The sequence below is a fragment of the Mobula birostris genome, chromosome 5 (genome assembly GCF_030028105.1).
Source record: "Mobula birostris isolate sMobBir1 chromosome 5, sMobBir1.hap1, whole genome shotgun sequence".
NCBI classification, from domain to species: domain Eukaryota; kingdom Metazoa; phylum Chordata; class Chondrichthyes; order Myliobatiformes; family Myliobatidae; genus Mobula; species Mobula birostris.
The window spans coordinates 6202509-6229114 of NC_092374.1; the positions used below are offsets into that span (position 1 = coordinate 6202509).

General features: G+C 43.5%; 1 protein-coding gene across 3 annotated transcripts in view; it reads left to right on the plus strand.

Moving 5' to 3' along the window:
* The first annotated feature begins 6176 nt into the window (after positions 1 to 6176).
* The window catches only part of paip1 (poly(A) binding protein interacting protein 1), a 64528-nt gene continuing 44098 nt past the window's right edge, over positions 6177 to 26606 (plus strand). For 2 of the 3 annotated variants that reach the window (XM_072257531.1, XM_072257532.1), the window contains exons 1-3: positions 6181 to 6547; positions 16078 to 16247; positions 18212 to 18271. In XM_072257531.1, coding sequence (XP_072113632.1) covers positions 6259 to 6547; positions 16078 to 16247; positions 18212 to 18271 — 519 coding nt within the window. In that variant the 5' untranslated portion in view covers positions 6181 to 6258. Of the gene's footprint in view, positions 6548 to 16077; positions 16248 to 18211; positions 18272 to 26606 lie in introns of all 3 variants that reach the window. The other variant, XM_072257533.1, reaches the window with a different exon arrangement.

The window sequence follows — 26606 nt, forward strand, 5'->3', positions numbered from 1 at the left end:
CTGGCAAATTGGATTGTGCTCATTATTTTCTTCTATATTTGCATATTTTTAATATATTTCTTATTGTAACGTGTTATTATTGTAATGTACAGCTACTGCAAAACAACAAATTTCACGACCTATGCCAGTGATATTAAACCAGATTCTAGTTCTGACAACCTCCCTACCTGGCACTTTATCGTCAGCTTGCACTGCACTCTCTCTGTAACTGCAACACTTCATTCTGCATTCTGTTAGTGTTTTCCCTCGTTCTACTCGACCGCTGATGTGCTGAAATGAACAAGACAGGCTTTTCACTGTAAATTGGTACGTGAGACAGTAACTGACCGATGTGTGGGCAGATTCATCTGTAAATTGTTGCTGGCATAGGCGAGTGAGATGGGGGACAAGGGAAAGGGAGACTTGTGAAACACTGGAGGAACTCAGCAGCAGCTCTGGAAATGAATAAACAGTCGCTATTTCGAGCCAAGCCTCCTTGGTACAAACAACAGGAATTCTGCAGATGCTGGAAATTCAAGCAACACACATCAAAGTTGCTGGTGAATGCAGCAGGCCAGGCAGCATCTCTAGGAAGAGGTGCAGTCAACGTTTCAGGCCGAGACCCTTCGTCCTGATGAAGGGTCTCGGCCTGAAACGTCGATTGCACCTCTTCCTAGAGATGCTGCCTGGCCTGCTGCGTTCACCAGCAACTTTGATGTGTGTTCCTCCTTGGTACACATGGGTTTCCTCTGGCATTGCAGGAAGTACCGGTTCGAGTTAGCTATCCGTGGCTACGCGTGGCGGCGTTTGCGGGCTGCCACCGGCACGTCCTCAGACCGTGCAGGTTGTCGACCCACTTCACTGTACGTTGCTGCACTGTGTCCCAAATGGCAGAATTGCACAAGAGTTGTGGATTAGAAGCAGGCCACTCAGCCCAGTGTCCCACCTCCCTCGTCTGTGTGTGATCTTTGTCTCAACAGCGGCAGTGAGAGAGGGGACCACATCACTCACAGCAGAGAGAGAGGGGGCCACATCACTCAGAGAGAGAGAGAGAGAGAGAGAGAGAGAGGCCACGTCACTCAGAGAGAGAGAGAGAGAGAGAGAGAGGGGGGCCACGTCACTCAGAGCGAGAGAGAGGGGGGCCACGTCACTCAGAGAGAGAGAGAGGGGCCACGTCACTCAGAGAGAGAGAGAGAGAGGGGCCACGTCACTCAGAGCAGAGAGAGAGAGAGGGGGCCCACAAGGGAGAGGGGGGGCCATGTCACTCAGAGAGAGAGAGAGAGAGAGAGAGAGAGAGAGAGAGAGAGAGAGAGAGAGAGAGAGAGAGAGGGGCCACGTCACTCAGAGAAAGAGAGAGGGGGCCACGTCACTCAGACCGAGAGAGAGAGAGAGGCCACGTCACTCAGAGAGAGAGAGAGAGAGGGGCCACGTCACTTAGAGAGAGAGAGAGAGGGGCCCATGTCACTCAGAGAGAGCGGGGCCACGTTACTCAGAGCAGGGAGAGAGAGAGAGGCCACGTCACTCAGAGCAGCTCAGTAGCTGCACCGCAGGAGAGAGATCCCCCCCCATCCCGCGAAATTTGTCGATGAAAACCACAGGTGCTGGCAACCTGAGATAAAATAATGGAACAAGCACACAGGTCAGGTAGAGAAACAGAGTAACTGATTCAGGCCCAAAACCCTGCATTCAACATTTAAGTTTCAAGACTGTTTGATATCAATTCCAGTTCATAAGTGTAAAGCAGAATGAAATAATTGTTACTCTGGGTCCGATGCAGCACAAAAAAAACACAATAAGATAAAGAACAATAAATAAAAATCACAGCAAATAAAAGTATAAAAGATAGCTTATATTCACAGATTGATTGCATGTCCATGAAGTGACAGTAGACACGGGAGTGTCTGTACATAAGGTGACTGACAGGAAATGACCGAGCAGTGATGGTTGGGGATGTGGAGGTGGAGTTGGAGGAGATCAGAACGGATGGAGGAGAAACAGTCCCAGTAAAGAAGGATACACACACGGAATGCCGGAGGAACTCAGCAGGTCAGGCAGCATCTATGGAGATGCATAAACAGTCGACATTTCAGGGTGAGGTCCTTCAGGACTGGAGATGCCAGAATAAAAAGGTGGGAGAAGGGGAAGGAGATAGGTGAAGCCAGCTGGGTGGGAAAGGTCAAGGACTGGAGAGGAAGGAACCTGATAGGAGAGGAGACTGGACCATAGGAGAAAGGGGGCCCAGAGGGATACGAAAGGCAGGTGAGAAGACATAGGAGGTCAGAGTGGGGAGTTGAAAAAGAGCAGAAAATCATAAACACGAGCGATGCTGCAGACGCTGGAAACCCAGAGCAATGCACACAAATTGCTGGAGGAGCTCAGCAGCTCAGCAGTAAGGGGTGCATGGGGCAAAGGAAATATCTCTGATCAGGTGAGACCAATTGTCTTTAATTGCATTTTATTTCGGATTTTCAGCATTTGCCGCTTTTTAGTGAGGTTAATTCTGTTTCTCGCTCCAGGAGTGCTGCCTGGCCTGCTGACTATTTCCAGCCTTTTTGGCAAATCATAAGTGTAGGTTGCAGTAGCCCTGGCCCTGAGGCAGGGATTCAGCCCAAAACATTCACAGCTCCTTCCGCTCACCCCCTCACAGATGCTGAACACCTCCATAGCATACGTGTTGCATCTGCCACCCCTCCTGTCTCCACTGCACCACTTTGAGCTGGGACTTGCAGCGTCATCAACACTTTATCAATCGACAGAGACCCGACGGATCAGGACGCTTGATGGAGAGACAGAGAGACCCTTTGTCAGGGCTGTTGCAGTGTTATGGTCTGCCAGTAGGTGGCGCATGGAGCCAAGTGAACACAGAGACCAGCATGGCACAGGAATTACGTGCGCCCAACTAGTTAAACTAGCAATAAAATACTTAACCAAACCAATCTCTTCTGTTTACTTATCCCTCCATTCCCTCGCAACCGGGTGCATCACCACTTGGTATGGAGAGATCACTGCACAAGTTTGTAAAAAACTGCATAAAGTTGCGAACTCAGCCAGCACCGTCATGGGCTCTCGCCTCCCCAGCATCGTGCAGGGGGTCTCCAAACTTTTTTGCACCGCGGACCGGTTTAATATTGACAATATTCTTGCGGACGGGCCGACCGGGCCGGGGGGGGTGTTCAAGTAGGGTTAACCTGACCTCAACATGTCTTTTACGGAATCTTGAAAGACATTCTGACGTCGGTCTCCGAGACAGAGGTCACAGGGTTACCTGACGCGGCAGCGATTCACACAGCTGTTGAGCTCACCTGGGAGTGAAGCATCAGATCCATTCATGACATTAGGTTTGATTTTGTAGGAAATGTTGGCCTGCAGACCCTGCCAGAGCTCACAGACGTCCAGTTCCATCTCTAACCTCAATCAGAATTGTGCTTTTTTTTGCCTTTAAGATCGCCCTCTGTAGGTCATTTCTGGACCTCTTGTATAGTTCTGGATCACTGGTCTTGAATGCCACAGGTCTAGCCCTCAGCAAACTACAAACCTGGTTCACCCACAGCTTTTGATTTGGGTAAGCCTGCTATGTTCTCAAAGGTACACACTCTTGATGAAATTGGTGGCAACTGTGGTGTATTCATTCAGAATGTTGTCCAGAGCACTGACTCAAATCAGTCCTGTAAACACTCCTGCACCTCCCTTGACTTTAGCTTCTTAGTCCTCACCACAGGTGCTGTGGTCTTTAGTCCAGACATCCCACCTCTCCCAGAAGTTCCAGGAGTCTCCTGCATATTAATAGAGGCTCCCTGATGCCCGCAAATTATATACTATGTCCCGGAAATCAATTTTTTTGAGAGCGAGCGAGCACGAGAGAGCGACTATGAGCGTGAGAGAGGGAGAGAGCGCGTGCCATGGCAGAGTGTTCCAAAAAAAGAAAATATAAAACGTATGTCACCCCAGACTACACTAAAGTCTACCCCTGCCTAATAGGGGTCAAAATAATGACAGTGTTGCTCGCTGCACTGTTTGCAACAGTGACTTTTCTATTGCCCATGGTGGGTTAAGACTGTAAAAGACATGTTGAGGTGAGTTTAACAGGTGTCATTCATTCATTAGCATAGCTAATGTTATTTAAACTAGCTGGCTGGCTGCTAAGGAGCTACTCTATTGCAGACATCTCACCTCTCCCGGGAGTCTCCTGCAAATTGATGGTGCTACCTCCCTGAAATGAGTTTTTGCAGGGTGGGATGTCTGTTAGTCTGTGCCGAGATGCTGGGAGTAGAAGTACAGGCAGGTAATTGGACTTTCCAAAGTGTGGTCATGGGATGGCACGGCAAGAGTTCCGGATGGCGGTGTGACTGTGGTCAAGTGTGTTGGCTGTCGGCTCTCGTGTGCCTGCAGGTGATGTGTTGCTGGTGGTTGTTCAGAAGCTCCTTCAAGTTGGCCTGGTTGAAATTCTGCTCAAGGCCACCGGCTGCCCAGTTTTTCGTGCCTGCTGATCACAGTGGTCAGCTGCTCCAACGCCTGCAGCCTGACATTGGCTTCAGGTGGAACCTGCACTGATATCAGGTATCCCTTCAGCCTCTGCCGCTCCAGAGAAAATCATCCAAACTTATCCAACCTCTCCTTCTGGCTAATACCCTCTAGTCCAGGCACCACCCGTGAAACATCTTCTGCACTCTCTGTAAAGTCCCGTTATCCCTCCTATAATGGGGTGACCTGTTGGGAAGTTATGTTGTAACTTTATAAAACTTTGGTTCGGCAGACACAACCTAACCAGAGACTTATAAACAACACACATCAAAGTTGCTGGTGAATGCAGCAGGCCAGGCAGCATCTCTAGGAAGAGGTACACCTGTCCAGCTCTTGGCTCCATCCCTCCCCCTCCTGTCTTCTCCTATCATTTTGGATCTCCCCCTCACCCTCCCACTTTCAAATCTCTTACTAGCTCTTCCTTCAGTTAGTCCTGACGAAGGGTCTCGGCCTGAAATGTCGACTGTACCTCTCCCTAGAGATGCTGCCTGGCCTGCTGCGTTCACCAGCAACTTTGATGTGTGTTGCTTGAATTTCCGGCATCTGCAGAATTCCTCGTGTTTGCAGAGACTTATAAAACTGTGTCGGCTGTGGTCGGCTGCTTCCAAGGTATCGGCAAGTTGACGGTGCCTGGAGGTTTATGGCAGGGAGTTTCTCCCTTTTGCCGCTGCTATCGGGGACTTGGGAGTCGATCGACTCGGGGACTTTTGAGACTTTTATTTACTGTGCCCATGGTTTGTTCTCCATCAAATTATGGTATTGCTTTGCACTGCTGTAACTATATGTTATAATTATGTGGTTCTGTCAGTTTTAGTCTTTGGTTTGTCCTGTTTTCTGTGATATCACTCCAGAGAAACATTGTATCATTTCTTAATGCATGTATGCATTTCTAAATGACAATAAAAGAGGACTGAGAGTTCTCATAATCTAACATAACTTCCTGGCTCTAGAACTCAATGTCTTGATCAACAAAGTCAAGCATACCACACAAAAATCACTAGAGACTATAGACACAGGTGCAACAACAAAAAAAGTATTGAAGGAAATCGGACCGTTTCTATGGGGTTAAATAGAGAATTGACATTTCATGTTCAGGCACTTCATTGGGATGGAAAGAAGGAAGTGAGATGGTTGCTACACACAGAATATTGTTATGCTGTTGTATTTTTGTTACACTGTTCTTCTGCTGCTGTGCTGCTGTTATGCTGTTGTTGGTCCATTGTTAGGCTGTTGTTATGTTGTTGTTACTCTGTAATGCTGTTGTTCTGTTGTTGTATTGTTGTAGTATTATTAGGCTGTTGTGTTACTCGAGCTTGCCCACACACCACAAAATGCTGGAGAAACTCAGCAGGCCAGGCAGCATCCATGGAAAAAAGTTCAGTCAACGTTTTGGGTTTTATAAAGTCCTGCCGAAGGGCCTGAGCCCGAAACGACGACTGTACTGTTCTCCATAGTTGCTGCCTGGCCTGCTGAGTTCCTCCAGCATTTTGTGCGTGTTGCTCGGATTTCCAGCATCAGCAGAGTTTCTTTAGTTTGTGATTCCCCACCCCTTGCAGCCCCCGACCTCCGCCCAGCCGCTGCAGTACACGGCCAGAACCGGCAGGGGGCAGGCAGCCTGGGAGGACCAGGCTGGCTTTGCGGGGGGCGTTCGCCTCTTGTGGTGACTTCCGGCTGTTTTGTTTTGAAGCGGATCCGGGGAGGCGGGGTGCGGGTCTCGCTCGGTTTCCGGCGGAAGTAGGGGGTAGTCGGTTACGGACGATGGAGAACGGCAGACCGCCCGCCTTCGACCGGGCGCCGGGAGCGGGCCGCGGCCGAGGCTCCCGGGCCCAGGGGCACGGCGACGGCGCGCAGGAGAACGGGCTGTGCGGCGGCGGAGGCGGCGGGGCGGGGAGCGGGCCTGCTGCCCTCAGACTCACTCCAGCCTCGGGGACCGGGTCCGCGGCCCCCGCCCTCCTGCAGGGCAACGGCGTCCACGTCAAGAGCGGTATCCAGCAGCAAGAGCCCCTGCGGCAGCCCAGGAGCAGCCCGCCCGCCGCGGACTTCACCGGTAACCGGGGCCGGGGGCCGGGGGCCGGGGGCGGGATGGGTTCCTTGTCATCCCTGGTCGCGGAGACGGTGACGAGCGCGGCTCGTACGCGGTCCACACCGATCAGGCCGCCGGTGCGGGGAGGTAGGACGGCAGCAGAGAGCGGAGTAACGTTACTGTGCAGGGGCAGGGGTGGTGAAGAGGTCGTACTTGTCTTGGCCACTGTTTATTGTGCACGGTGCTGTCCGGTCGAGCAAGTAAACAGTGCAGAGTGAAGTGTAGCAGTTACGGAGAAAGTGGGGTCGGGACGCTGCGCTGTGTTTATAGACAGAGCGCCGAAATGCCCCTCCGACACTGCCCAGCTAACTTAACCCTCGCCGAACCGCAGGGCAATTTACACCAGCTGATTAACCTATAATACCAATGTATTGATCCGAAAAACAATGTCAGACCACACCATGAATTGTCCTTTAATGAATCGGGGCAGGTTTGTTATCACCGGCGTGTATCGTGAAATTTGTTAACTTAGCAGCAGCAGTTCAATGCGATACATAATCGAGCAGAGAAAAATAATACGTGAATCAATTACAGTAAATATATATTAGAAATCATGCAAGATCAGAAATTACATATGTGCGTGTGTATGTGTATGTGTGTGTGTATGTGTGTACACTTCATGTGTATGTGTATATAGATAGTATTCACAGGTTCAATGTCCATTTAGCAATCGGATGGCAGAAGGGAAGAAGCTGTTCCTGAGTCGCTCAGTGTGTGCCTTCAGACTTCTGTATCTCCTACCTGATGGTAACAGTGAGAAAAGGGCATGCCCTGGGTGCTGGAGGTCCTTAATAATGGACGCTGCCTTTCTGAGACACTGCTTCCTAAAGATGTCCTGGGTACTTTGTAGGCTAGTGCCCAATATGGAGTTGATTAGATTTACAACCCTCTGCAGCTTCTTTCAGTCCTGTGCAGTAGCCCCTCCATACCAGACAGTGATGCAGCCTGTCAGGATGCTCTCCACAGTATGTCTACAGATGTTTCTGAGTGTCTTTGTTGACATACCAAATTTCTTCAAACCCCTAATGAAGTATAGTTGCTGTCTTGCCTTCTTTATAACTGCATCGATATGTTGGGACCAGGTTAGATCCTCAGAGATCTTGACACCCAGGAACTTGAAACTGCTCACTCTCTCCACTTCTGATCCCTCTATGAGGATTGGTATGTGTTCCTTCGTCTTACCCTTCCTGAAGTCCACAATCAGCTCTTTTGTCTTACTGACGTTGAGTGCCAGGTCGTTGCTGCGACACCACTCCACTAGTTGCCGTATCTCCCTCCTGTACGCCCTCTCGTCACCACCTGAGATTCTATCAACAGTGATTATTCATCAGCAAATTTATAGATGGTATTTGAGCTATGCCTAGCTGCACAGTCATGGGTATAGAGAGAATAGAGCAGTGGGCTAAGCACGCGCCCCTGAGGTGCACCAGTGTTGATCGTCAGCGAGGAGGATATGTTATCACCAATCCGCACAGATTGTGGTCTTCCGGTTAGGAATTTGAGGATCCAATTGCAAATGAAGACAGAGGCAAAGTATTGTTGTTACTTTCTGTAGCAGCCAATCCTGAAAAAACAATTGCCACTGCTGATGACTCCTCCAGATATGTTATACTTGTATGACACACTCTCGGCTCCAAAAATCGAAGATAAATATTCGACCCTTTAGCAATTAGCAAACGTGCAGTCTTGAAGTGGTGAAACTTAAGTGTTATTGGGCATAACTAAGCAGTCAACAAAAGTTACAACATCTGTCGGCTCCCAGCTGCAAACTGCTCTGAACAAAGCGTGAACATGTAACTTATTCCCTTTGCTTTTATCACCTCTCACCCCGCTGCACACTGCAAACACACAATGCAATGCAGATAGTACAGATGCAAGGCTACTGTACTTCCCATTTCTGTGTTCTGTATTCCCGTTTCTGATACATAGCCACAATTTTTTTCATTTTTGTATATTTATAGAAGTCCACTATTTTGACCTCTATATTTTTCTTGCACTCATCCTCTGCTTCTGCCCTCATAATCAGTGTGAAACATCACGAACCCTGGCATCTGGGAGGCAAACTACCATCTGTGTTTCTTTTTTGCACCTACAGAATTGCCTATCTGTCCCCCATTACTGCTGTTATCATCTTCCGTTCCCTGCCCTTCTGAGCCACAGGGCCAAACTCAGTGCCAGAGGCACGGCTACTGTTGCTTCCCCCAGGTAGGTTGTTTACGCCCCCAATAGCACTCAAAATAGAGTACTTATTGTTAAGGGAGACAGCCACCAGGGTGCTATCCATACCTGACACCCTCTCTTTCCTCTCCTGATGATCACCCACTTATCGAACCCTAATTTGGTCTCCAAAGAGCTACAACTTGATGCACCTAGCTCAGATGTGACCACCAGAGAGGTTGGAAGTCTCTCGGACATCCCACATCTGACACCCAGAACTGAAAAGTTGCCTTGCAGTCATACCCACTATTCTTGTTTGCCAACATCCACCAAGATTGTTTTAATTTTCTGCCTTCAGCACCATTTTCCTGCACAGTTCCCAAATCCATTGATTTCTTTAACAGCCAGAAATCTGCCAGTCTTTTCAAAATTCAAAGTATATTTATTATCAGTACACACGTTATCATGGGCAACGCTATAACAGCTTGGTGTGTCAGACTTTGTAAGCTTTCCTATGATCATGTGGGTTTCCACCAGGTGCTCTGGTTTCCCTTCTCAGTCCAAAGACTTACAAGTTGGTAGGTTAATTGGTCATTGTCAATTGTCCTGTGATGAGACTAGTGTTAACTCAGTGGGTTATTGGCCTGTTATGCTTGTCAGGCCAGAGGGCTGTTCCATACCATATCTAAACAAGTAAAAATAAATACACTACCTTCAGATTAATTTCTTCACAGGCATTCTTAGTTGACAAAAAACTACACACATGCACCACTGACAACCAATTTGCAAAAGAACATGGAATAGTACAGCACAGTACAGGCCCTTCGGCCCACAGTGTTGTGCTGACCCTCAAACCCTGCCTCCCATATAACCCCCCCACATAAATTCCTCCATATACCTGTCTAGTAGTCTCTTAAACTTCACTAGTGTATCTGCCTCCACCACTGACTCAGGCAGTGCATTCCACACACCAACCACTCTCTGAGTAAAAAAACTTTCCTCTAATATCCCCCTTGAACTTCCCACTCCTTACCTTAAAGCCATGTCCTCTTGTATTGAGCAGTGGTGCCCTGAGGAAGAGGTGCTGGCTATCCACTCTATCTATTCCTCTTATTATCTTGTACACCTCTATCATGTCTCCTCTCATCCTCCTCCTCTCCAAAGAGTAAAGCCCTCGCTCCCTTAATCTCTGATCATAATGCATACTCTCTAAACCAGGCTGCATCCTGGTAAATCTCTGTACCCTTTCCAATGCTTCCACATCCTTCCTTTCGTGAGGCGACCAGAGCTGGACACAGTACTCCAAGTGTGGCCTAACCAGAGTTTTATAGAGCTGCATCATTACCTCGCAACTCTTAAACTCTATCCCTCGACTTATGAAAGCTAACACCCCATAAGCATTCTTAACTACCCTATCTACCTGTGAGGCAACTTTAAGGGATCTGTGGACATGTACCCCCAAATCCCTCTGCTCCTCCACACTACCAAGTATCCTGCCATTTACTTTGTACTCTGCCTTGGAGTTTGTCCTTCCAAAGAGTACCACCTCACACTTCTCCGGGTTGAAATCCATCTGCTACTTCTCAGCCCACTTCTGCATCCTATCAATGTCTCTCTGCAATCTTCGACAATCTTATACACTATCTACAACACCACCAACCTTTGTGTCGTCTGCAAGCTTGCCAACCCACCCTTCTACACCCACATCCAGGTCATTAATAAAAATCACAAAAAGTAGAGGTCCCAGAACCGATCCTTGTGGGACGCCACTAGTCACAACCCTCCAATCCGAATATACTCCCTCCACCACGAATTCAATTCTGAATCTACCTGGCCAAACTTCCCTGGATCCTGTGCCTTCTGACTTCCTGAATAAGCCTACCGTGTGGAACCTTGACAAATGCCTTACTAAAATCCATGTAGATCACATCCACTGCACTACCCTCATCTATATGCCTGGTCACCTCCTCAAAGAAATCTATCAGGCTTGTTAGACATGATCTGCCCTTCACAAAGCCATGCTGACTGTCCCTGATCAGACCATGATTCTCTAAATGCGAAGAGATCCTATCTCTAAGAATCTTTTCCAACAGCTTTCCCACCACAGCCGTAAGGCTCACTGGTCTATAATTACCCAGACTATCCCTACTACCTTTTTTGAACAAGAGGACAACATTCGCCTCCCTCCAATCCTCCAGTACCATTCCCGTGGAGAATGAGGACATAAAGATCCTAGCCAAAGGCTCAGCAATCTCTTCCCTCACCTCGTGGAGCAGCCTGGGGAATATTCCATCAGGTCCCGGGGACTCATCTGTCCTAATGTATTTTAACAGCTCCCACACCTCCTCTCCCTTAATATCAACATGCTCCAGAACATCAACCTCACTCATATTGCCCTCACCGTCATCAAGTTCCCTCTCATTGGTGAATACTGAAGAGAAGTATTCATTGACGACCTCGCTCACTTCCACAGCCTCCAGGCGCATTTTCCCACCTTTATCTCTAGTCGGTCCTACCTTCACTCCTGTCATCCTTTTGTTCTTCACATAATTGAAGAATTTTTCCTTTACCCTGCTCACCAAGGCCTTCTCATGCCCCCTTCTTGCTCTTCTCAGCACCTTCTTAAGCTCCTTTCTTGCTGCCCTATATTCCTCAATAGACACATCTGATCCTTGCTTCCTAAACCTCATGTATGCTGCCTTCTTCCACCTGACTAGATTTTCCACCTTACTTGTCACCCATGGTTCCTTCACCCTACCATTCTTTATCTTCCTCACCGGGACAAATTTATCCCTAACATCCTGCAAGAGATCCCTAAACATCGACCACATGTCCATAGTACATTTCCCTGCAAAAACATCATCCCAATTCACACCCGCAAGTTCTAGCCTTATAGCCTCATAATTTGCCCTTCCCCAATTAATAATTTTCCTGTCCTCTCTGATTCTGTCCTTTTCCATGATAATGGTAAAGGCCAAGGAGCAGTGGTCACTTTCCCCCAGATGCTCACCCACTGAGAGATCTGTGACCTGACCCAGTTCATTACCTAGTACTAGATATAGTATGGCATTCCCACTGGTCGGCCTGTCCACATACTGTGACAGGAATCCATCCTGGACACACTTAACAAACTCTGCCCCGTCTAAACCCTGGGAACTAATCAGCTGCCAATCAATATTAGGGAAGTTAAAGTCACCCATGATAACAACCCTGTTATTTTTGCACCTTTGCAAAATCTGCCACCCAGTCTGCTCGGTATCTCTGCTGCTACCAGGGGGCCTATAGAATAACCCCAGTAGAGTAACTGCTCCCTTCCTATTCTTGACTTCCAACCACACTGACTCAGAAGAGGATCCTGTTACATTACCCACCCTTTCTGTAGCTGTAATAGTATCCCTGACCAGTAATGCTACCCCTGCACACAAACTGCAATCATAAACTAAACAAATCATACTGAGACTGAGTTGTAGAGTCCTTGGAAGTGAGTCCATAGGTTGTGGAATCAGTTCAGAGTTGAGGTGAGTGAAGTTATCACTTCAAAGAGGCAATGATAGACAATACCAAAGATTAAATGTTGGTTGCCAGGGTGCACATAAAGAGTGGTGATTGTTATGCATGACAATGTAAATTGTTTTGGTATGTTACGCATTTGGGGTAATCTACCTGACCAATGTAGGACATATGTTTTGTCGGTGGTTGACAAAAGGATCTTGTTTATTCAAGGATGTGAGCTTAGCAGGCTGAGCCAGCAGCAAACTGCTCCTCCCTCGCTGCCCCTTCAGAAGGCAGTGCTGAGCTGCCTTCTCAAAGTGCCGCAGTCCTTGAGGTGTGGGTTGCACCCACAATGCTGTTACAGAGGGAGTTCTGGGATTTTGACCCAATGACTGGGAAGGAACAGAAATATGTTTCCAAGTGGGTCTTCCCAAGGGTTGGTGTTGCCATGCTTTTGCTGCCCTTGTCTTTCCAGGTGGCGGGGGCGTTGGGCCGGGAGGGTGCTGTCTGAAGAGTCTTGGTGAGTTACTGCGTATATCCTATAGTCAGTACAAATAGTATTGTGCTAGAGTGAGGGAAAGGATGTGGATGATGTGCTGATCGTGGGGTGCTGTGACAAGTGTTGATGTTCCTGAGTTACACCGGCAAATCAAAAGTTAAACGCAAAAGCTGAAAGTGTTAATTTTCTTGGGCTTTTCTCTTAAAGCACTTATGGAGCATTCCGGCTCCAGTAAATGTTTCGAAGGTCAAGAGAGGAACTGCTGAAGATGTATTGTTAATATAGTGGCTCCAAACCAGTAGAGGCTTAAATCAATGGACATTAAGAGAGGCACATGGTGTTCAAGGATGAACAGAATTGTTATTTAAAGATTGAGGGCTAAAAATAGATAGGGTAAATGCAAACAGGCTTTGTCCGCTGAGGTTGGGTGACACTACAAATAGAGGTCATGGTATATGGATGAAAGGTCTTTTGATGTGTAGTGGAGAGTACATTGACTGGCTGCATTATGGCCTGGCATGGGAACACCAAACCTTTGAGCAGAAAATCCGAGAGAAAGTAGTGGATTCGGCCCAGTACATCACAGGTAAAGCCCTCCCAACCACCGTAGAGCACACCTACATGAAACACTGTCCTAGGAAAGCATCATCCATCATCAGGGACCCCCATCACCCAGGTCATGCTCTCTTCTCGCTGCTGCCATCAGCTAGAAGGTACAGGGGCCTCAGGACTCGCGCCACCAAGTTCAAGAGCAGTTACTCCCCTCAACCATCAGACTCTTGAACAAAAAGGATAACTGCATTCATTGAGATGTTCCCACAACCAATGGTCTCACTTTAAGGATTCTTGTTATTTCATGCTCTCATTGTTTATTGCTATTTATTTATATTTGCATTTGCAGAGTTTGATTCTTCTATATTCTTGCTCTTTCAATGATCCACTTTACAGTTACTGTTCTACAGATTTGCTGAGTATGCTGGCAGGGGAAAGAATCTCGGTAATATCGGTGACATGTATGTACGCTGATAGTAAATTTTACTCTGAATGGTGGAACATTTAAATGGAACATGAGGGGAAACTGCTTCAGTTAGAGTGTAGTGAGAGTGTGGAGTGAGCTGCCAGCAGAAGTGGTGGATGTGGGTTAAACTCCAACATTTAAGAGCAGTTTGGATGGGTGGTGTATGGAGGGCGATGGTTCAGATGCAGGTCCATGGGACTGGACAGAAAAATGATTCAGCATGGACCAGCTGGGCCAAATGGCCTGCTTGTGCTGTCCTCTTCTATTACTCGATTTGAAAATTAGCTTTATTTGTCACGTACATCAAAAAATCAGAATCGGGTTTCATATGACGTGAAGTTTGTTGGTTTGTGGCAAGAGTACATTTTAATTACATCACAATTTTTAAATCTATAGATTACAATGAGAATGTATATAAATAAAATATGTCGTGCAAAAGGAGAAAAACAATGCGATGGGGTAGTGTGACACACAAAATGCTGGAGGGACTCGGCAGGCCAGGCAGCTTCTAGGAAAAGAGTACAGTCAACTTTTTGGGCTGAGACCTTTCGGCAGGACACCTGATAGTGAGGTAGTATGTGCGGTTTAAGATGGCTTGTTGAAACTGAGACTACTTGCTGGTGGCAAATAAAACAAAGAAAACAACTAAATGCTTCATTAATCTCACTTTTCCTGCTGAACGATCACTGGAAACAATAGACTGTAACTTCCCTGTTGGAGTTGAGCTTTTGAACTGCCTGTATGACCTGGTGTTTTTGGAGTGGGAACTGAAGTCTCACAGGTGCAGGATGTCTGCTGTGTGCTGGGTACGGGTTGATTCAAGGCAGTGGGGTTTGGGTAATGAGCCAATGTTTGGCTATTCCTGGAACAAACTTAAGAGGTATTTCCATTTGGAGGAACGGAGGCAATGCAGAGTCGAGGTAGCAGGGCCTGGACCGGAGAGTGAGGAAAGACCAGAGGTTTGATCAGTTTAAGTGCGGAGTTGAATTGGAAGTATTTTCTACGAGCCAAATTGAGGTGGTGGGAGTGTGTCATTGGGGCAGGGTCCAGGTCCAAGAGCCAAGGTCTGGACAATTTAAATGCTGGGCTGGATTGGAAAGGGCCTATTGCAGTGATAGACAGATTGCAGTGTCTAGGTCCTTTCTTGGGTCGGAGTCTAGCAATGACTGACCTGTCAAACCAGTTCACACTAGATCGAATACCACTGTGCTATAGTTGTTGAGACAGATCTCCGGACTTTTCTTAAGCAGTGGTATGATTGTTGCCCTTTTGAAGCAGGTGGGAACATCTGGCTGCAGCAGTGAGAGATTGAAGATGTCCTGGAACATTCCTGCCCGCTTGATGGCTTAGGCTTTCAGCACCCTACCAGATGCACCATCAAGGCCTGGCACCTTGACAGTGCTCCCTCTTGAGAGATTTTCTGACGCCGGCCTCTGAAACAGAGATTACAGGCTCCCCAGAAGCTGCAGGGATTTATTCTTCCTTTCAAAGTGATATCTTTGAAATGCACAATTAAATGCATCGCTGAAAGTGACCAACACAGTGTGATGCCCGCAACTCACTAACCATGTGTATTTGGAATGTGGGAGGAAACTGGAGTATCGGGGGGAACCCACACAGAACGCATACACTCCTTACATACTGCAGCCGGAATTGAACTCTGATTGCTGGCATTAACCACTGCCTGGGCACCCTTGGAAGCAGCAATGGTGCTCTTGATGTCAATGGAAGCAGTGAGGCATATTTGGCTTTGCAGTTCTCAAGATCTTTCGCTGGTTGGGCTGATACTGAAAACTATTTATTCATAGAAATTGTGAAAAGATTAAAATGTATTCCATATTTATTATTAGAAGGTCCAGTCATTTAAGTCTTTGGTCTGACTCCCATCTAGACTAATGCAATCTGGGCTTAAATGGTTGAATTGTAAGCATCAATTGATTGGACTAGCATATTGTGCCCTTCAGCTAGATCATCTGTTAATCTATTATATAAGTTTTGAATTTAAACTTTTACTAATTGAGAATTTCTGCTGTGGGGGGAGATCAAGGGAAGGACACATAGTAGTGACATTGTGTGTGAATGATGTGAGGTTGACTTCCTCACAAGAAAATCCAGGTTTGCCATTGTGCGATGTCCGCTGTGTCTCTGGCATTTAACCGATCAGCCCACAAATAAAGGGTTAGCTGCACTGATCTGAGAATTTGTGGGGATTGGTTGGTCACTGACTGGACTGTGATAGTAAGAAGCTTTCATACTGAATGAACTTTGAGGAACTGGAGTGAAGGAGTATTGAAAAATAATTGGCTTTCTTTTTGTAATTTTTTTCAGACAGCGCCAACCGTGGGCAAACGATCTTGGGATCCCATGACCAGTATCTGTCGCACGGCACAAATACCGCCCTAGTTAAACCACAGAGAGTGGAGGAAATCACCATCCAGTCAAAACTGTCAGCCAGTGCTCCAGAATTCTACCCAACTGGCTTTGTGGCGGTCTCATCGGTGGGTCTTTACCTCCCAGTTATCTTCCGATATCAGTGAGGGCCCCTCTGCACTGGAGAAACCAAATGTAACGTAGATCACAGAGTTTCTCTGTTCAATGTATAGATGTAGCCCTAAGCTTCCAGTTCAGAATCAGGTTTGTTATCTTTGACCAATGTTGTTCTGTGCCAGCTTGATAGTGCAAAGACAAAATCACTATGAACCTGGTTCATTATTATTGACAAACAACAGGAATTCTGCAGATGCTGGGAATTCAAGCAACACACATAAAAGTTGCTTAAGGGTCTCAGCCTGAAACGTCGACTGCACCTCTTCCTAGAGATGCTGCCTGGCCTGCTGTGTTCACCAGCAACTTTTATATCATTATTATTGAGTAGTGTTGTTGCCTGCCCCATGTCCATGCCTCCTTTCACAGCCAGGCTGAGTTTCTATCTTCTCTGCCGAGTATCTCTGGCATTCTGTTTTATTTCAGGTTTCCAGCATCTGCATTGCTTTAGTTTTTGTTGATGTCATGTTTTTCCTTTCCTGTTATCATACACTTACTGTGGACAGATCACTTGTAATTAAGAAACTTTCACCACTCTTGGCCAACAGCAACAATACTTGTCACTGCAGCTGGTTTCCAATTTATACACAATGTTCCTTTGTTCTACTCACCCATTCCCCTTCCCTCTCCCTTCAGTTTAAAGCAGGTTTAACTTTTAACAGCACAAAATGCTGGAAGAACTCAGCAGATAGGCACTATCTATCGAAGCAGTCAATGTTTTGGGCCGAGACCCTTTATCAGGACATGTCTTGGCCCAAAAACATTCACTCTTTATTTATTTCTGTAGATGCTGCCTGACCTGCTAAGTTGCTGCAGCATTTTGTGTGTGTAATTTGGATTTCCAGCATCTGCAGAATCTCTTGTGTTTCAGGTTGGTAAAAATTATATTTAAATAAAAAGCATAGAAGCTGTATTTAAATACAATAAAAGACACTTGGATAGATACATGGATTGGAAGGATTGAGAAGGCTGTGGGTCAAACGTGGGCGAATGAGACTAACATAGATGGACATCTTCGTTAGCATAGACCAGTTTGGTTGGAGTCCTGTTTCCTGAGCTGTATGACTATAGCTTTATTCTGTGACTGATATGACCACTCCTTTCCTTGGAAAAACACATTTGAATTGCAATACAGAGGATTCTGGTTACTTGGGGCATATTGGGACCAATTTTGGCCCGGTTAAGTGGCTGCCCCATTTAGTTGAGAGACTACCATTTAACTGACTTAAATGAAATACAGAACAAGTTAAAACACTAACAATACTACTACAGTACTATAAAACTGTACTCCTTTCTAACAGTTATTGACAGGGGAATTCATCCGGTCTACGCTGCTGTGTTTTATTGATTGACTATAAATGAGCAATATCAGCACTGACACCCATTGCAGATGATGGACTGCCTTCATTGCCTTCCTGCATGAAATAGTGTCATAATCCAAATTTTTTAAAATTCAAAGTAAAAAACAGAATTATAAAATCACTGCATTTTGAATGGACATCCATCAGCCCAAATGTATAACACAACACAAGCACGTGCAATTGACACTATTTAAAAGCTGTTCACTCTTAGCACGGTGTAGTCTGTAACAGCCACACAAGTGACTGACATTAGCTAAAAGCTGCATAGTTTCTCAAATATACAAAAGGAGTACCTGCTATTTTCATGATTAGTGTTTGTTCTTTAAGGGTTGTTTTAAATAAGAAGCTGTCCTGATTAACTGATGGCCAATTAACTGGAATCTACTGTGTATGAAAAATTTACATTTAGTTCTCTGGGATGAAGGAGAAGTACAAGGATTGTGCATGTTCCATTGTATATTCATCATGTTTGTAATAAAAGGCATAATATGAAGCCAGTTCCCTCATGTTCAGTAACCACTCCACTGATCTTGTTAATGTCTGTTTCTTTCCTTCAGCACCCTGTGATTGACAGTGTCTCTGCTGATGTCATGCCACCATCCTTGCACTTTAATGAGGTAACTCCTTCCAGTCAATTCTCAGCAACACAATTATTTCTTGAATAAGTGCACCAACTGGTAATTGGATGATGAAAATTAAAAGTTGTGTGAGTGGTTTTGTGATGAGGTATTTTTGGCTCCTGATGTTGATGGTGATGAGGCAGGTAGAATGGTGAAAAATGAAACTATATTCCATATGATTGGAGAGCTCAGGCACAGTGGCAAAGCAGTTAGTGCAACTCGGGACGTTCTGGACCTCTGAGTTCAGTTCCGGCTCACAACTGCATGGGTTTCCTCCGAGTGCTCTGGTTTCCTCCTGCAGTCCAAAGATGTACCGGTTAGTAGGTAATTGGTGATTGTAAGTTTTCCTGTGATTGTGGTAGTGTTGATAGGTGAGTTACTGGGCTGTGTGGGCCTGTTCTTGTATTCTAAATGAAATAAAAATTAAAGTAGATATCTATGGTCACACGGCCATTTGGACTTGAACTTAATCTGGGTTAAATGGTCGAGCTGAAAGGACAGATTGGCTGGAAGAACATGGTCTGCCTTTTAGCTAGATCATCTGTTCATCTATTCTATACATGATTGCAACGCAGTACTGTATTATCTTAAACAGTGGGATTTGTATTGCTATCTATACATATGTACTTATTCTTTATAAAATGTGCAAAGTCTTAGAGCTGCTCTTCCTGCCTTTATAACCCACCTTTAGCTTCTGTTGTGTGTTCTTTTGTTCTGACGCATATGCTGAGGGATATTCACACTTGGTTTTGTTGCAGCTATTCTATCATGGACACAACAATTCTTGTCATTCTTGCACTTCTGCTCAATATACAGCATGGTCCACTCTATCCTTTGATTTATAAAGTTGAGTAAATCAGGAAAATTACATACTTCTAAAATGTACGCTGCATTAGCTTCATCGCTGCATTCTCCCTCAGATTCTGTCAAGGTGGAGTTTATTGTCCTCTGCACACGTAAGTGTACACACGGGTATCAGGAACAACCTGCAGCAACATCTCAGGCACAGTGCAGCAGCATTCACAAGAAAAACAAACTGAATTGTGTAGTTTTTACAACGGTCTCCATTTTAATGCAAAAGTGATCAAAGTGGATAGCATACCCCCGCCCCCCCCCCCCATTCCCTTATCACAGTCTCCTTTAAAGGAAAGTATATTTGCCACGGATGCAATGAGGAGATAACTCTTTGGATCTGTTAGAGCATTTTGTTACAGGAAAGGTACTGGCATGGATAGAGGACTGACTGAAAGGCAGGAGGCAGCGAGTTAGAATAAAAGGGACCTTCTCTGGTTGGCTGCCAGTGACTAGTGGTGTTCCTCGGATCAGTATTGGGACCGCAACTTTTCACATTGTTAGTCATTTACTTAGATAGTGGAATTGATGACTTTGTGGTAAAGTTTGCAGATGATACAAAGATAGGTGGAGGGGTAGGTAGTGCTGTGGAAGCAATACAATTGCAGCAGGACTTGGACAATTCGGAAGAACGGGCAAGAAAGTGGTAGATGGAATACAGTATTAGGACTATTATCTAAATGGGGAGAAGGTTCAAACATCAGAGATGCAGAGGGACTTGGGAGTTCTCGTGCAAGACTCCCAGAAGGTTAATTTACAGGTTGACTCTGTGGTAAAGAAGGCAAATGCAATGTTGGCATTTATTTCAAGGGGAATAGAATATAAAAACAAGCAGATGATGCTGAGCCTTTATAAGACACTAGTCTGTCTGCACTTGGAGTATTATCAGTAGTTTTGGACCCCATATCTCAGAAAGGATGTTTCGTCATTGAAGAGAGTCCAGACGAGGTTCGCGAGAATGATTTTGGGGAATGAAGGGGTTAAGATACGAGGAATATTTGGCAGCTTTGGGCCTGTACTCACTGGAACTTAGAAGAAGGCGAGGGGAATCTTATTGAAACCTAACCAAATGTTGAAAGGACTAGACAGGGTGGAAGAGAAAGCTTGTAGTCAATACAAGAGGGAGGATAGGCAGGTGATAGAGAAGGGGTGCGTCCAGACCGATGGCTTGAGATGTGTATTTTAATGCAAGGAGTATTATGAGCAAAGCGGATGAGCTTACAGCGTGGATCAGCACTTGGAGCTATGATCTTGTGTCCGTTACAGAGACTTGGATAGCTCAGGGTTACTTAGAGTGCCAGGCTTTATATGTTTCCGAAGGGACAGGGAGGGAGGCAAAAGAGGTGGGGGCATGGCACTGTTGATCAGAGATGGTGTCATGGCCGTAGAAAAGGAGGAAGTCATGGAAGGATTGTCTACTGAGTCTCTGTGGGTGGAAGTTAGAAACAGGAAGGGGTCAATAAGTGTACTGGGCGTTTTTTATAGACTACCCAATAGTAACAGGACATCGAGGAGCGGATAGGGAGACAGATTTTGGAAAGATGTAATAATAACAGGGTTGTCATGGTGGGAGATTTTAATTTCTCAAATATTGATTAGCATCTCCCTGGAGCAAAGGGTTTAGATGGGGTGGAGTTTGTTAGGTGTGTTCTGGAAGGTTTCTTGACACAATATGTAGATAAGTCTACAAGAAGATAGGCTGTAGTTGATCTGGTATTGGAAAATGAACCTGATCAGGTATCAGATTTCTCAGTGGGAGAGCATTTTGGAGACAGTGATCACAATTCCACCTCCTTTATCATAGCATTGAACCTGGTACTCCAGCTGCAGTGCTGTCGACAAAAAGCCTTGCAGAGGGTGGTTAGGGGAGCAGAGAAGGTTATTGGGGTCTCCCTACCTTCTGTCCAAGACCTCTTTCAGAGTCGATGCCTCCAGAAGACATGGTACATCCATAAAGATCCCTCACACCCTCCCCATGAACTGTTTGTTCTTCTGCCATCAGGCAAACGTTACAGGAGCATCAAAACTAAAACCGCAAGGCTACTAAACAGCTTCCTCCCACAGGTAGTCAGACTGCTAAATAGCTGCTCTACCTGACTCTGCTTTGGACACTTTTAACTTGCACTGGACTCTTATAACTTGATTTTAACTGACATATGGCTGTTGTGTTTTACTATTTATTGTTATGTTTATTATTTAGTGTGGCGTTGGTATGTTATGATTGCACTGCTCCTGGGAAATGCTGTCTCATTCTGCCCTGCAGAGCTGATGTATAATTAGAATGACAATAAAATTTTTTGAATCTTGAATCATTGGAGAGGGATAGGAACAGACAAGTTAGGGAAGCATTTAATAGGAGTAAGGGGAACTATGAGGCTATCAGGCAGGTACTTGGAAGCATAAATTGGAAACAGATCTTCTCAGGGAAATGTACGGAAGAAATGTGGCAAATGTTCAGGGGATATTTGCGTGGAGTTCTACATAGATACATTCCAATGAGACAGGGACAGGACAGTAGGGTACAGGAACTGTGGTGTACAAAGGCAGTTGTAAATCTAGTCAAGGAGAAAAGAAAAGCTTACGAAAGGTTCAAAAAATTAGGTAATGATAAAGATCTAGAAGATTATAAGGCCAGCAGGAAGGAGCTAAAGAATGAAATTAGGAGAGCCAGAAGGAGCCATGAGAAGGCCTTGGCGGGCAAGTTTAAGGAAAACAAGGTATTCTGCAAGTGTGTGAAGAGCAAGAGGAAAAGATGTGAGAAAGTAGGACCAATCAAATGTGACAGTGGAAAAGTGTGTATGGAACCGGAAGAGATAGCAGAGGTACTTAATGAATACTTTGCTTCAGTATTCACTACGGAAAAGGATCTTGGTGATTGTAGGGATGACTTACAGTGGACTGAAAAGCTTGGAGCATGTAGATATTAAGAAAGAGGATGTGCTGGAGCTTTTGGAAAGCATCAAGTTGGATAAGTCACTGGGACCGGACGAGATGTACCCCAGACTACTGTGGGAGGCGAGGGAGGAGAATGCTGAGTCTCTGGCGATGATCTTTGCATTATCAATGGGGACAAGAGAGGTTCCAGAGGATTGGAGGGTTGCAGGTGTTGTTCCTTTATTCAAGAAAGGGAGTAGGGATAGCCCAGGAAATTATAAACCATTGAGTCTTACCTCAGTGGTTGGTAAGTTGATGGAGAAGATCCTGAGAGGCAGGATTTATGAACATTTGGAGAGGTATAATATGATTAAGAATAGTCAGCATGGCTTTGTCAAAGGCAGGTTGTGCCTTTCTTTTTTCTTTCTTTTTCAATCTTTTTATTAGTTTCAACATCAAACACATTACAAAAAGTAAGTACAGAGTAATTGGGATTATGTTAATTGATAATAATTATTGAAATTTAGAGTCAGGTAACACATAGTTAGAAACATCCCAAAATCACACAGATTAGCAACAAAATATATAGGGAGTATACATAAAATACAAAAATATCATTTAAGAAAACAGAAAAAGAAAAAAAAATCCCCTAAAAAAAAAACTAATCTACCCAAACTAAAGAAAACTAAGGAAAAAAAAAGAAAAGAAAGGGCTATTTTGATACCTCAGATAGAACCAATAGTGTCGCCACTTCCGCTCCTCACCCCATATATTGAAATCACAAAATAGATTTGGCAAGTGTCAAATTACATCATGTGGGAGTATTGAATAAATGGTCTCCAAGTCTCATCAAATTTAATAGATGGGTCAAAAATGACACCTCTAATTTTTTCTAGATTTAAACGAGATATAGTTTGAGAAAACCAATGAAATGTAGTAGAAGGATTAATCTCTTTCCAATTCAATGGTATAGATCTTCTAGCCATTAAAGTAACAAAAACAATCATCCGACGAACTGAAGAGGTCAAATGATGTTTTTCTATCATTGGTAAACCAAAAATGGCAGTAATAGGATGAAGTTGTAAATCAATATTCAAGACAGTGGAAATAATATCAAAAATATCGTCCCAATATTTCTTCAATAAAGGGCATGACCAAAACATATGAGTTAATGAGGCTATCTCAGAATGACATCTATCACATATAGAATTTACATGAGAGTAATAACGAGCTAGTTTATCCTTAGACATATAAGCCCTATGTACAACTTTAAACTGTGTCAACGCATGTTTAGCACAAATAGAGGAAGAGTTAACTAATTGAAAAATTTTTTGCCATTTCTCAGTAGGTAAGATAAGCTTAAGTTCCCTTTCCCAGTCATTCTTAATTGTATTGGAAACATCTGGATTTATTTTCCTTATCATATTATAAATAATTGCTATTGAACTTTTCTGAAAAAGGTTTAAATCCAAAATTTGTTCCAGTATATCAGTGGAATATGAAATCGGAAAGGTAGTAAGAACAGTATTTAAAAAGTTTCTAATCTGTAAATATCTAAAAAAATGTGATCTAGGTAAGTTATTAGATAATTGTTCAAAAGACATAAAACAATTATCTGAAAATAAGTCAGAAAAATGTATTATATCCTTTGTTTTCCAGACCAGATATGCTTGATCCAAAAAAAAGGTTGAAAAAGAAAGTTGGATATAATAGGGCTAGTTAGAATAAATTGATTCAGTCCAAAAAATTTTCAAAACTGAAACTATATTTGAAGAGTATATTTAACTATTGGGTTATCCATTTGTTTGTCCAGTTTAGAAAAGTCAAAAGGAAGTGGGGTCCCTAAAATAGAACCCAGTGAAAATCCTGAAACAGAATTACATTCAAGATTGACCCATTGTGGACTTGGAACTGTAACCCAATTCCATGTCCAAAATTTTAAATAACGAATATTAATTGCCCAATAGTAGAATCTAAAGTTTGGCAATGCTAAGCCGCCCTCCTTTTTGGGATTCTTTTACCAAGTCTAGGATTTTTATTCTGCCATATGTATGGGGAAATTTTTGAATCAACATTATCAAAAAAGGATTTCGGAATAAAAATTGGCAATGCTTGAAATAAATATAGAAACTTAGGTAAGATAATCATCTGAACAGCGTTGATCCGTTAATGACAAAAACATTGGTGACCATTTAGTTATCAACCCTTTAATCTGATCAAGTAAGGGTAAGAAATTAACCTTAAATAAATCCTTATGCTTCTTAGTAATTTTAACTCCTAAATAAGTAAATTGATCAGTAACTAATCTAAATGGTAAACATTTATAGATTGGAACCATCATATTTAATGGAAAAAGTTCACTCTTATTAAGATTCAGTTTGGTAACCAGAAAATTTACTAAACTTATTCAACAAGGATAAAGTTGCAGGAATGGATTTTTCTGGATAGAAATATATAATAGTAAATCATCTGCATATAATGATAGCTTATGTATCTCTTTCCCATGAGTAATACCAAAAATGTTTGGTGAGTCTCGAATTGCAATTGCTAAAGGTTCTAAAGCAATATCAAATAATAAGGGACTTAAAGGACAGTCCAGTCTAGTGCCACAAAATAATCGAAAAAAGAGAGATCTTTGATTATTAGTCAAAACCAAAGCTAAGGGAGTATGATATATCAATTTAATCCAGGATATAAATATCGTGCTAAAGTTAAACTTCTCAAGCGTAGTAACTAAATATACCCATTCAACTCTGTCAAAAGCTTTCTTGGCATCTAATGAAATAACACATTCTGGAGTTTTCAGTGAAGGAGTATAAATAATATTTATTAATCTCCTAATATTAAAAGATGAATAACGATTTTTAATAAATCCAGTTTGATCCGTGGAAATAATTTGAGGTAATACCTTTTCTAACCTAGATACTAATATTTTAGAAAAATTTTTGAATCAACATTCAATAAAGATATCGGTCTATATGATGCACATTCAGTAGGATCCTTGTTTTTTTAAAATTAAGGAAATGGAAGCTCCATAAAATGATTGTTGTAGTTTACCTATAATAATTGCATCTCTAAAAACTCCGCACAACTGGGGAGAAAGAATAGAAGAGAAAAACTTTAAAAATTCTGCTGTATAGCCATCTAGGCCAGGTGATTTACCAGAATTCATTGAAGAAATAGCACCCATTATTTCTTCATCCGTAATAGGTGTTTCTAGCTTTAAACGTTCGTCAGGTGTTAATTTCGAAAAGTTCAAATTCCTTAAAAAATCTTGCATCTCCCTGGGATCATGTGGAAATTCTGACTGATATCAAGATGTATAAAATTCTTGAAAAGATTTATTAATCTCATCATGATCAACTGTTGAGATGTCATTAGGTTTATGAATCTTAATAATTTGATATTTAACCGAGGCTGTTTTTAATTGATTGGCTAATAATTTGCCAGATTTATCACTGTATATAAAACTCACCTCTTGTTTTCATTAATTGATTTTCTATTGACGATGTTAAGAGTAAACTATGCTCCATTTGAAGTTCAACTCTGTTTGTAAAGCTCCTCATTAGGAGCAATGGCATATTGTTTATCGACGTCTTTAATCTTGTCAATCAACACCAATATTTCATTCTTAATGTGATTTTTCAATCCAACGGAGTAAGAAATGATCTGACCACGGATGTAAGCTTTAAAAGTGTCCCATATAACCCTACTGGAAATTTCATCCGTAATATTGGTTAAAAAAAAGAAGTCAATCTGATCCTTGATAAAGTTTACAAAATCTGAGCCTTGAAGTAAATTGGAATTAAAACGCCATTGTCTAATATTAGAAGGTATATCCCATAACTTAATAGAGAGAGTCAATGGTGCATGATCAGATATGGCAATGATATCATAGTTACACTCAATTACAGGTGGAATTCAACGAGAGTGCTATATAAAAAAACAGTCAATCCTAGAATAAGTATGATGTATATGTGAAAAGAAAGAAAATTCTTCGTCCTTGGGATGTAGAAATCTCCAAATCTCGGAGGTTCCAGAATCAATCAAAAACAAATTGATAAGGGTGGCCGACTTATTCGGTAGTGCCTGAGTTGGTACAGATTTATCCATCGAAGGACTTAAGCAACAATTAAAGTCACCCCCCATTATCAACATGTAATCACTTAAATTAGGAAAAGAGGTAAATAATTGTTTAAAAAATTCAGGGTAGTCCACATTCGGGGCATAAACATTAACCATGACAACTTCCTTATTAAAAAGTAGACCAGTAATTAACAAGAATCTACCATTCGGGTCAGAGAAGGTGTTGTGCACTTTAGCTTTGGAGTTTGAGTGATATTGTTAATCCTTCCAAAACTTAAAAAAACGCTGATTATCCTCTTTCCTCACATGAGTTTCTTGGGCAAAAATAATATGGACATTCATTTTATGGAATACTTTAAAAATCTTTTTCCTTTTAATCGGATGGTTTAGTCCATTTGTACTCCAAGAAACAAAGTTAATCCTCTGAGCCATGTTAACCATAAATCAATCTTTTGATATATAAAGGGTTAACCAGAGTATAAACCCATGTAACCGGAAGAGGAACCAGCCTTTGGAAAAG